Source organism: Manis javanica, chromosome 4, assembly GCF_040802235.1.
Source record: "Manis javanica isolate MJ-LG chromosome 4, MJ_LKY, whole genome shotgun sequence".
Taxonomy (NCBI): Eukaryota; Metazoa; Chordata; class Mammalia; order Pholidota; family Manidae; genus Manis; species Manis javanica.
In genome coordinates this window covers 21,628,051-21,640,624 of record NC_133159.1, presented here as the reverse complement: position 1 = coordinate 21,640,624, position 12,574 = coordinate 21,628,051, and the positions used below count along the sequence as shown (strand labels likewise).

The window sequence follows — 12,574 nt, the reverse complement described above, 5'->3', positions numbered from 1 at the left end:
TAAACTAGTTAGGGGTGGGAAGCAGAAAAAACAGACCCTAGGTCTCCTCTAGTTACTAGCTGAAGTAGCTATTTTCAAAGTATAATAGTATATTTTCTTGATTTCTTTTTTACTTGGAGAAGGAAAACCTCCTAATAAATAGAGTATGATACTTTAGACTATTTGTGCTTTGACATATTTGCATTTGTATATAAATAACTTGATTCAGAAATAATTTGTTGCACACCGAAGATAAAAATATGTGAATTACCTGTCTCATCAGTGAAGACTATTAGTAATAATCACAACAATTGCTTTATATCAAGCATATAATTGACAATTATTGCTCTATTAAAAAAATTGTTAAGATTTTTAAGGATTTTCACTTGCTTTGAAGGACTAACTTGCTTTTATCAGCTTCTTACATTACAAGCCATCTTCTTGTTCAATACTGATTCAATTACTTATTCTTTCACAAAATAATAGAGAATTTTTAAGAAACGGCATTGCGTGATTAAAATTTTCATATCCTGGCTATGGAGCTAAAGAAATACACTAAAGTTTATTCAAGTTTAGGTGTGGGAGAGCACATATGAACAGACAGTAACTTTTTTGGACAAATACAATTATTGGAGTAGCTGATCTAATATCAGAAATTGGGAACTCTAGTCATGGAAAGTCACCTTATAAATAACAAAACAACTTTTTAAGAAAATTGTTTTAGGTTATGAAAGTAACACATGCTCAATTCACAAGATTTGGCAGATACAGAAAAAACTGGAAAAGAAAACAAGACTCACTCATGCTAAGTATATATATATAGGATATTATAACTATTATAGGATAAATAATAGTTAACCTATAATTATATCAATAGACCATCCATCATGATCCTTCCTCACTTCCACCAGAAAATCACTATTAGCATTTCAGTCCACAGAAAAAGTCATTACACTGGGTCTTGTTTCAGGCCATGGCACCATTTACCCAACCCCACATGGAACAATTTATCAGAGTTCTGACTGCAGAAATTAAAATGCACTCACCTCCACAACACATTCATAAACTGTGTCATCCAGCAAAGAAACCTTGCAATGCATGTTTCTGTGTCTTCTGGTTGATTTCTGAGCTTTTAATTCTCTTTCAGCTTTAGATTCAGGACTTTCTTCTTTGACTTCTATTTTAGAGCACTCTTCAAGTACTCCTTCCTTAGTTTCAAAGTCTGGATCTTCTCTGCGTTCTTCCTGAGCAGGCTAACATATCCATGATATCACCAAGTCAGTAATAAAGACATTTCACAAAACATACTGTATACACTCTTACCTATGACCAACAATAAAGCACTCACTGAAGAAGAAAAATGGATAAAACAAATACAAGTGATATTAAGATTAAGTAATTCTTTTCTATGAAAGATATTATTATCTCCTAAAAGATCTACAGATTCTCAAAACTTCTCAGGTAGAATCCCATCTTTCAAATCAATAAAGGAAGGTTCCAGGTAAACAGAGGACACCAATCCATGGCTGTCAACATTATATATGCTTCCTGGCTATGCCATTATATATTATTAAAGTCTGCCAAAACTTTAATATCTTTGCCCCATGCCCCTCAATTTTGGGAAGATAGGCTTATGAATTGCAAAATGTGAAGTGATTTGTCACATATTCTAAATTTTACGAATGGTGAAAAGGACCAATTTTAGAGCATAAAGCAACCTATATACTGGGCTAACAACTCTAACTACCAGTTAACACCTTTCTACCAAGTATCATGCTCAATGCAAAGAAGATTCAAAGAAGCAAGAAACAGACTGAAATTTGGGTCTCCTAGGGTAATCACGAAGTCATCCGAAAAGTAATACATGGAAGTGAGATAGTATTTTAGCATACACTTTCTTACTTTCAATATAATACAACTGCTGAAAGATTTCTAACCTCACTAACTCTTTTCTTTCAGAAGAATACATGATTGACATTTAGGAAAAAATTTATTTAATTATTTGGCTTCAACATTGATATTGGAAGTGGTTAAAAGGTTCCTTCCCATCCTTCATGACCCTTTTTAATTGCGACTTCTTCAGAGAGGCCTTCATTGTTTACCCTACTTACCGTATCCCAGCTCTACTACTCATCATATTAGTATCCTCTTAGATGCCTTTATAACATTACAATAAGTATTTTGTAATATATTTCATAATAATAAATATTTATTATAATAATTACTAAAATAAGTCTTTTGTATTTACTACTTTTTTGTCTCCTCCATTAGACTATAAAGTCATCAAGAGTAGAAATGTTTGTTTTATAATAATAATAGCAAACATTTATATAGCAATTAAAATGGGGTACTGTTCTAAAATCATTATTAAAGGAACTCTTTTTATGTCATAATAATGCTGTGGGAGGGTACTATTCTTATCCCACCTTGACAGATACGAAACTGAGGCCAGAAGTTAAAGTAACTTGCCTAGGATCATTCAGTTAAGGAGTTACATACCATTGTGGCTCCAGAATTCATGTACCTTAAACCTCTTTGTCATACTGTAGTTTTTATTCGCCAATGTATATCCACCTTAGGGCCTGGCACACACAGTATGTTTTCAATAAGTACTTGTAATAAGCAAACAAAAATTAAAAATTAACATATGGCTTCCAAAAAATTCAAGCAACCCTAGATGAAGACTGGTGTAGTCCTATAAGGCAAACTCAAGTTTTTTAAAAATCCTGGATAGAAAAGGACCACTCAAATAAAGTTTTACTACATATACAGAAGCATATTAAGCTAATAACCTTTTCCCACAAAGTTCTAATTCACAAGTTTTGACTGTAAATACTACCTTCCAAAAAGTCCCAAATAGTTTGCTCCTTTAAACAATATCTCTTGAAATTTTATTAACAGTATTATTTTGTTTCTTTTTCTTTATATATAGACAAACACCTGCCTACCACAGTTTATCTCAATTCTGAATTAATGAAGTCTCGATGAATGAGATTTTAGTTAAATATAAATTTAACCCTGTCTGTCATGCTGTAACTTCAGTATAACTGCTATGATCTTTGGACAAAATAAACTGGCCCTGATTCAAATGCTAATTAAAACAAGATACAGATATTTCCCTACATAAGGCAGAGGAGAAAAAAAGCAGTTAAAAACCTCTTGAAAGTACCAGACTTCCTGGAAGTACAGCACGGAGAAGACAAGTAATGACTCTACAGCATCTTACTATACTGATAGTGACTGCAGTGCAGGGGGACTGGGGTAAGGAATTAATAACATGGGTGAGTGTTGAAACCACAATGCTGTTCATGTGAAACCTTCGTAAGATTGCAAATCACTGATACTTTAATTTTTCAAAAAAAGTACCAGACTTCCTAGAAGATAACATCACTTAACTCTTTTGATATTCCTAAAATAAAATCAATAGTGTTAAAATATATAGGGTTTCTTTGCCTTTACTGCTTATGTTTATTAACTGAGTAAGAATAACATTTAGTGAGTGCTTATTATATGCCTGGAAATGTCTTAAGAGCCTTACATGTTTATCTCTTTTAATCCTCATAGTAGCCAAATGGAGTAGATATTATCTTAATTATACAGAGGGAATTGATAAAGCAAGTGTCACTTCTCTGTGATTTGAACCCTCTACTTTGATTCCATAGCCTGCATCCCTCTTACACTATATAGTAAATACTGTTTTCAACCTCATTTCACTTCACTGTTACTCTTAGCTCTTTTAATATACAATATTTCTAGAAGTGTGTAACATGAAAATTTTAATAAAACCGCATAGCCCAAACCTGAGACCTAAAACAGAAATCATATAGGATTTGTACTTTTAACAATGAGATAATGCTCACATGCTTCAGAAATAAAAAGACTTTGAAAATAACTCTTTATTTGTAGATAGTAAGACTGAAAACAAATGAGATTTCTAGAAAATAATTGAGTTACCGTAATTTTTTCCCATGTTTTTTAGACAAATGAACAAATTTTCAAACTCATGTTTAACTACACTGTGCACAAAGCACCAAAGTCCTATATATTACAAAGGTGAAATAAAGAGCTAGACTTACACTCTGTGATAAAATGATCTAGTTGCAGAAAGAGATAAGTTGGCATAGCTCAAACCTATCACATACCTCTGGATGGCTTGACTCTATTACATAGCTTTTAAGAGATTTCCATAATAGGACCATGTTTGCTGATATACTATCCCATTCTTAATAATTCCATCAAAATGAACTCTAAACCACCTGTGGATAAAATGAAGGTTCCTGTGGCCAGAATTCTTACATGGCCCTGGTTGGCTAGCTCACTACACATGTGTGAGGAATACGTTCTTACTGACTCTGTATATAAAGAGCCCTGCCCAGAGCTCTGGGCAACATGATGGCGCAGCTGCAAGGGTGCAGGAGAGCAGAGGCTGGAGTGGCAGCAGTGCCGAGGACAGAGACTGAGATGGCTGCGTGGAGCCGAGAGGCCCAGAGGACGGCTGTGTGGGCGGAGAGGCAGAGACCGGCTTGCTGCATGCAGACTTGCTCTGAGTGAACGGGATTTTAGTAATTGACCTGCCACCGTGGAAACAAAGTTAGGTATAACCCTTTCAACCCAAGAACATTTTACTGTCATTTCTTTGGTCACACTGAATCCACAGGGAACTTGCCCAGGGCTGAAACCCATTGGCAAGACACCACCTCTCTTTTTTATTCCTTCATTAAAAATCTTGGACTCATTCCATTACTATAGCAAAATGATGTATAAGCTGAAAACTCATTTGATAAATTCTTTCGTTGTGTTTTTTCTTTGATTTGATTTATATAGTGTTAAGAATCATTATAAAAATCAAGTTCCCGTGGGCTGTGCAACACAGAGAAGACAAGTAGTGATTTTACAGCATCTTACTATGCTGATGGACAGTGACTGTGAAGGGGTATGTCAGGGGGACTTGGTGAAGGGGGGAGTCTAGTAAACATAATGTTCTTTATGTAATTATAGATTAATGATACCAAAAAAAAATTAAGTTCCCAATGACTATATTAATTTCTTTAGAGCAGAAACTCCAAACTTCGTATTACTTACCACTATCAATGCCTAAATCAACTGGCTAATAAGAAATAAAACTAAATGTTCTTAAATGGAAAAATAAAGTGTGTAACTTACCTTCATTATATCCACCTTCCACCCATTCTCACATCCTTACCTGTGTTTCTGCACTGCTTAAAGAATGAAGATCCAGGGATGGGTCTGTTTTGAGTTCAGGTTCAGGAGCCGCAATTGGGGCCTTTAAAATGATCTCTTCATCAAGACTGGTTCCAAATTCTATCTCTTTCTGACCTCCTTCACCTTTCTCTTTAGCTGACTCGATTTCTTTGCCTTCTTCCTCAGAGACCTGAGATCTAGGTCTTTTGAGAAATGAGGAGAACAGCCGTGACAGGCCCCTGTTTTCTGATGTCCGCTCCTTATTCTTGGTCAAGTCTTCATGTATGGGAGTGTCTCCATTAGATGTTTTCAGCTTCAGCTCACACTGGTTATCTCCCTCAACTGCGGCTTGAGAAACCTCTTCCAGCTGAGTTTCTTGTTGGCCTGAGCTTGTGGCTCCCTCTCCCTCCTCCTGCTGGTGCTGTGAACTTTCAGACTCAGCTACCAAACTCGTCTGTGTTGTCATGTTGCTATTAAAAAGAAGATGGAAAAGGGGGGCTCTTATAAGCAAAACACATTACTTTAGGCAAACCCTAAATCAGGTTTAGTGTACCAAAATGAATATATTTAGACATGCAGTCGCCAACAGACAGTACTCCAGTTTATTAAACATGAGACTTTCCATTAATGCACAAAAATATCTTACTTACATATCCTGAATAAATCATTAATGCCTTGACTTGCTAAAGATATGCACATGAAGAAATTAGCTTAAAATAGTACCCCAAGGCCACCTTAGTGAAATGCATCATTTTAAATTCAATGTTCAGAACTGTACATAGCAAATACAATTTTATCCTTCTTAAAAAAGGATTTTGTATACTGTCCTTTGAGGACATCACTCTGAAGATGTAAGATTTGTGGGAATCATTCTTTGCGAAATTCTTCCGCGCCCCCAGAAATGATGAGATTAAAAGGTTCCCCATCTCTTTACTCTTCTTTTCATTTCTTAGAATGCTCAAACTTCCCCATTAAGAACACCAAATACAGAATTCTGATTATCTGTTATCAGACTTGACAACGGTAATAACGACAAGTGTTTGGTTTAAATAATCACACAAAAAATCCCTTAGTTTTTCATGTTACAATACTAAATTACAGCCTCTTGCAGAAGTATCCCACTTTAAGTTCAAGACCTTTTTTCCTTCTGACAAATGTGATTTTTAGTGCGCAGCATTTTTAAGAGCAGGTAGTGAAACTATCATAATAGAGAAAAATAGACAAATAATAGAGAAAAATAAAGAAACAAAATAGAGAAGACAGATTCAGAAAGCAAACGTTGATTTAGTTGTAGGATAGATGGAGACAGCAGGCTGCAGACCTCACAAATTTCAAACATGTTGGCTTCTAGCCTCTTCATCTCAAAATCTCAGAATTATTAGTTGAGTCAAACAATTATAGCCAAATAGCATTGTCACACCCAGTTTACTAAAGAATAACTAGCAATGAGGTTGATAATCTTACACTTTGATTCACTGCTATACCTACAAGTACTCCACTCAAAAAGCTCATACACATTGTCTACACATCTGCTCCACACAATTTAGATGAAGTGATTTTATCTGGATGTTAACAATCTGAATTAAGGAACTATATTTAGCTCATTCCCCCCTCAGGCCCTTCACACTTGCTGTTCTCTACCCATGAGGTTCTCCTGGCTATCTGAAGGCTGGTCCCCTTCTCTTTATTACTGTCTCAGCTCAGGAGATATCACTTCCTTAGAAAGGCCTCCCCACCTACCCTATGTAAGGTAGTGGCCCTTATTCCTCCAGATGGCCTCAGAGAACTACTGTACTTACTATTATCTGCAATTACCCTGTTAACTTATTTGTTCACTGATTTACTGTCCTTCTTTCCTTTTCCTTCCCCCAGCTAAGATTTTTAAGTGGTATTGAAAAAATAAGCATATATTAATTAAAAGAAAAGCCTTTATGTGGGCTTTTACTGCTGATATACTCAAATAATTTTAAGCATTAAAAATATCTTAATAAAAATATTTACAGAAGCATATTTTCTAGTCCCATTTACTAAGTAATAAAAATTACTCTGCACTAGTAAAATATAAAATTCAATCTTTATAAACTGTGGATAAAATGAGAGTTCTTAGCAGAATCACGGAACCCAAGAAAGGACTAACAGTTACCAAAGGGAAAGGGACTGGGGAGGATGGGTGAGAAGGGAGGGAGAAAGTGGGGGAAGAAGAAAGGGGCCTTATGATTAGCATGTATAATGTGGGGTGGGGGCATGGGGAGGGCTGTGCAACATAGAGAAGACAAGTAGTGATTTTACAGCATCTCACTATGCTGATGGACAGTGACTAATGGGGTATGTGGGGGGGACTTGGTGAAGGGGGGAGTCTAGTAAACATAATGTTCCTCACATAATTGTAGACTGATACCAAAATAAAAATAAAAAATAAAAATAAAGATAAATGAGAGTTCCTGTGGCCAGGATTCTCACCAGGCCCTGGTTGACTAGCTCACTGCACACCTGCGGGCACTACAAGGCTGTTGACTCTATAAAAAGAGCTCTGCTCAGTGCTCTGGGCACGACACGGTGGTAGGGCTGCAAGGCTGCAGGAGAGCAGAGCAGAGGCTGGAGTGGTGGCAGTACCGAGGACAGAGGACCAGAGGACGGCTGTGCGGGACGACTGTGCAGAGGCCCAGAGGACAGCTGGGCAGACAGAGAGACCCAGAGGCAGAGACCGGCTTGCTGCACACAGACTCGCTCTGAGTGAATGGGATTCTAGTGACTGACCTGCCACATGGAAATAAAGTTCGGTATAACCCTTTCACCCCCCAAGAACATTTTGTTGTTGATTCCTTTGGTCACACTGAATCCATAGCAAACTTGCCTGGGGCTAAAACCCATTGGCAAGACAACTGGAAAAAGTTGGCAGGATTCATTGTTGACCAAGGAAAAAGAGAGGCTGCCCTTATGGGAGGGGTGCTTCAGCGGGCTGCCCCTGTGAATGGGGAAACAGTGGATCATCCCCCAATGGGTATGTGGTCTGAGGTGGCTTGCCTCCTAGAGGACTGGGCCCCACCCCAGGACTGGAGGCAAGTGGAGGTGACACCTGAGGCTGTAGGGGTGGCCCTTGGTATAGTAAATAGATCCTTTGAGAAGCAGAGTGCCCGAGAGGCAGTGGGGACTGTGGGTTGGCTGTAGTCTTAAAAAGGTCTACAGAGGAGACCCAAGAAATGGCGGCATGAGAATGCAAGCTGCAAACTTCTGTGGATTCCCTGAGGAAGGAGATGATGGCATTGATATGAGAGGAGGCAGCACAAGAGCGCCAGCAGCAAGGTGCCATTGGAGATGAGATGGCAGTGCTGCCAGGTGTTCTGGAGGAGGAAGAGGCCGTCAAGAAAAAAGACGAACTCCTGAGGGAAGCACAGGCGGAGGTGGCATGAGAATGTCAGCTGCGAAGCATTGAGCTGAAGGTAAGAGAGCTTCTGAAGACCGAGCTGGCACTGCTGAGGGGCACTGTAGCAGAGGAGGCACTTGGGGGAGTGGAGAGAAAGGTGCTATCAGCCCCAGAAATGGAGGAGCTGGGGAAGGATGAAGGGGTGGCGCTGGAGGCAGTGGCGCCTCCTGTATTGAAAGCACGCCCAGTGGTTGTAAAGAAAATAAAGACCCAGCAGCTGAAAGTCCCCCAAGGAGAGGAGCAGCCCCCTCCCCGGATTGTGGAGCACTCTATGCTCTGCCCCTATACTCAGGCTAAGCCGGTGGCTGTGGGACTTAGAGGCGATGGAATTGTTCTGTTTGGATCAGAGATGGGAAAGCTGTCTTCCCTGACAGTGCAGCCCACCTTGAGGCAGCAATTACAAAGTGCGAGGTGACATGTACAGTAGCTGAAGCAACAAGAACCTGGAAAGAAATAAGACCTATTACTCACAGGAGGAATTTGAGGGGCCTCGTGAGGGTTACCAGGACCCAGATGTGGGTTGATTTGATATGGGCAGGAGTAGATGGAAGGAAATTAGATGGGAAGCCAAATAGGATCTTACTGGAGTTATGGCAACAGCTGAAACCAGAGCAGCAGTTCCAGCCATTAAGACCAAAGAGGCAAAGGTCAGAGAGAGAGCCACGAGTCCAGCCTGTGTGTCTGCAAGACTTTTTGCTGGAGAGGCTGGAGAACAATGTTCAAGCTTCCTTGCACAGGGACCATTGCAGAGGACTGAGGGCACATAGATTGAGAGGAGAGAATCCTGGACAGGTGGAGTGTGGATAAAATGAGAGTTCCTGTGGCCAGGATTCTCACCTGGCTGTGGTTGACTAGCTCACTGCACACTTGTGGGCTCTACATGGCTGTTGACTCTATAAAAAGAGCTCCACTCAGTGCTCTGGGCATGACACAGTGGCAGGGCTGCAAGGTTGCAGGAGAGTAGAGCAGAGGCTGGAGTGGTGGCAGTGCCAAGGACAGAGGCCCAGAGGACGGCTGTGTGGGACAACTGTGCAGAGAGGCCCGGAGGACGGCTGGGCAGACAGAGGGGCCCAGAGGCAGAGACAGGCTTGCTGCATGCAGACTCGCTCTGAGTTAATGGGATTCTAGTGACTGACTTGCCACGTGGAAATGAAGTTGGGTATAACCCTTTCACCCCCAAGAACGTTTTGCTGGCATTTTCTTTAGTCACACTGAATCCACAGCGAACTTGCCCGGGGCTGAAACCCATTGGCAAGACATAAACACAACTTAAAACATTTACCAACTAGTGTGTATCCTTAATTTGTTACCCCTGAATGAGGTACATTTGTACTTATAGAAAAAGAACTGTCTTTAAGTCCTCCTTAGTAGGAGTAGGCAATTGATATTTCCAAAATTCTTTTTCTATAGTCTCTCTAAGAAATCAAACGTGACCCAGAAAGAAAATCTGGATATCAGTTATTCTAAAAGGGTAATGATGTGATTGGAGAGCACCAGTTTAGTGCATACTCTTTTGCCCAAATAAACAAGGGACAGGCTGAGGATTTACCCCTTTTTTCCGTGGATTTCAGATATGCCTTTATCATTCACCTTACTTAAAAGGAACAGAAACCAGTTCTATATTAAAATTTTCCTATACAACAAGGTCTCTCATAACGATCTATAAAAAAAAATACAAATCTCTTGTGAAAGTTTTAGTTGACATGAAAATCACTTAAACCCCACTTCTAACAGTCTTCAGGCAATTAAAGAATATGTATTCTTGTATTTTACAATTTTTTCCTATAGTTTTTAAGATAGAGAAGATTTTTCCTAATTACAACCCTTAAATAGAATTCATGCCTCATATCGTATTTACCGAGTATCATAATTCCTCCAAGTGGTAAAGATACCTCAAGACAAATGCTGGGCATAGAAGCCACAGGGCATAAATCTGCAAAGAAGTAAAAAGCTAACCTTTTCAAACAATATGGCTTCTCTCTCACTTACCAACTTTACATCTCCCTGTGTGGCCCCGGAAGATGACTGTTTAGCCAGAGACGGGTAAGATTCCTCAAGGGAGGAACAACCTAAGACAGGCACAGTCGCAGGAGGGCCATCAGGTGAGAAATTGGGGATCAACAATGGTGAGGCTTAGAACCTCAACCCCCCTGTTTTGAGAGAAATCTTCTGCATCTGTGGATTTTTTAATGCCCTTGTCTAGCTTAGATTAACACATAGTCTACAGGCACACACCTGATCATCTACAATTGCTCTCTTACAACACTAAACTATGTTTTCTACCTTTATCTTGCATTTACCTACCACTTCAGCATTTTATTAAAAATAAAAATAATAATAATAAAGGGAGAAATGTGGGATCCACATATAAATCAAGTATAAAAATCAAATGAATATTCATATTTGACCTGATTGTTTATAGTTCATAATGCGTGATCAAAACCAAAAGTTTCTGTGATGACTGCCCTTGTACTGTTCACCATGTAAGAACTTATTCACTATGTAAGAATTTGTTCACCATGTAAGAGCTTGTTCGTTATGCTTCAGAAGATTGGAGACTGACGAGAATTAGGCTTGGGGTGGATTAATGATTGTTCATTGAGCACTGACTCCCCTATACAGAATTTTATTGTTGTTAACAACCATTTGATCAATAAATATGAGAGATGCCCGCTCAAAAAAAAAAGATAGTGGAGATTTTTCTAAGGACATTCCTGTAACAGCTTTCACATGCAAGGGAGTCTTTTCTCTAAGAAAGTTGCTGAATGAGTGTAAGTACTCAATTGTTTAAATAAAAAATAAAACCCACAGATGGTAACAATCCATATGCTATATGCATGCTTCTTAACCTTGAATGTGCATCAAATCACCCAGCAATCTTGTTAAAATACAGATTCTGATTCAGCAGACCTAGAATGGAGCCTGAAATTCTGCATCTCTACCAAGCTCCCAGATGTTCCAATGCTAGCCCACTGACCACACCTTGAATAAGAAGGCATCAAAAGCCTCTATTGTTTTTGGAAAATACTCAAAATGCCTAAGAAAACAAAGATGGCAAAAAGCTACTTTTAGAAAGTGGAATATGAACAGTGAAAAATACTTGACACAATACATGCTCAACAAAGGCTTTGCTGAATTAATGAAGGAAGCAAAGAATGCAATATATCATTAAATACAGAAGCTGAACCATTAACATTTTTAAGAACTTCTCATTGCTTAATCAAAAGTTAATTGAAAATTTTAGCCACAGAGCTGTGACTATTCCAAATTGTTCATTTAGCTGCGGCACTTGCCCAGAGTCAATATGCTTAGTGTCTCCACTGGTATGATCTCTTTGCCACATTTTGGAAGGAGTGATCAAGACGTATGAACAAACAATCAGAAAATAACATCAGTGCAAAGCTGATAACTTTTGCCACATAACTGGACATATGTAAAGAGCAAGCTGAACATAAGTAAAGAACAGATAAGAACACAGTATGAGGTACAGAAACACAAGCAGAAGTGCAGAAGAATTCTACTGCAATATACAGAAACCAACTTCACGTAGTATCATATATTAAATGCAGGAAAACAATCAGGAAATCAGACAATACAGTATTCAGAAAAGATGCTATAATTCAGTGTATGCAAGGAAAAATTAAAATGAATTATTAAGGGCAGTTTTCATGCATGTTCTTTCCAGCCATGCACACATGGGTAACAAAGCTATTAGTAAGAACCACAAAAGCAAAGGTAGGTGGAGGTAGACAGAGAATAGAAAATAAAACCAATAAGTCAGACAAGTATCTTTGGTTAGCTCTGAGGCTGATCAGAATTAAACAAAAAATAAGTAGTAAAAAGAAAAAATCTTATGGACTCTTTACTAAAAAGGCTCAAATAAATTTGTCCAGACAAGTTTATTTATACATGCAGCCAAGATCTTCACATTACAAATGATAGGATGCGTAACCAGAGGAAAAGAAAGAA

At 38.7% G+C, this 12,574-nt stretch overlaps 1 protein-coding gene across 35 annotated transcripts in view; it reads right to left on the bottom strand.

The window, feature by feature from the left end:
* EPB41 (erythrocyte membrane protein band 4.1) overlaps positions 1-12,574 on the bottom strand; it is a 197,894-nt gene that overhangs the window by 110,868 nt on the left and 74,452 nt on the right. For all 35 annotated transcript variants that reach the window (XR_012130088.1, XM_073233492.1, XM_073233493.1 and 32 more), the window contains exons 2-3: positions 5,183-5,651; positions 1,026-1,232 (exon numbers count right to left, since the gene is read on the bottom strand). Coding sequence is in view for 34 of the 35 variants with exons in the window: in XM_073233492.1 (XP_073089593.1) it covers positions 1,026-1,232; positions 5,183-5,647 (672 nt within the window). In the remaining variant the exon portion in view is untranslated. The remainder of the gene's footprint in view (positions 1-1,025; positions 1,233-5,182; positions 5,652-12,574) is intronic.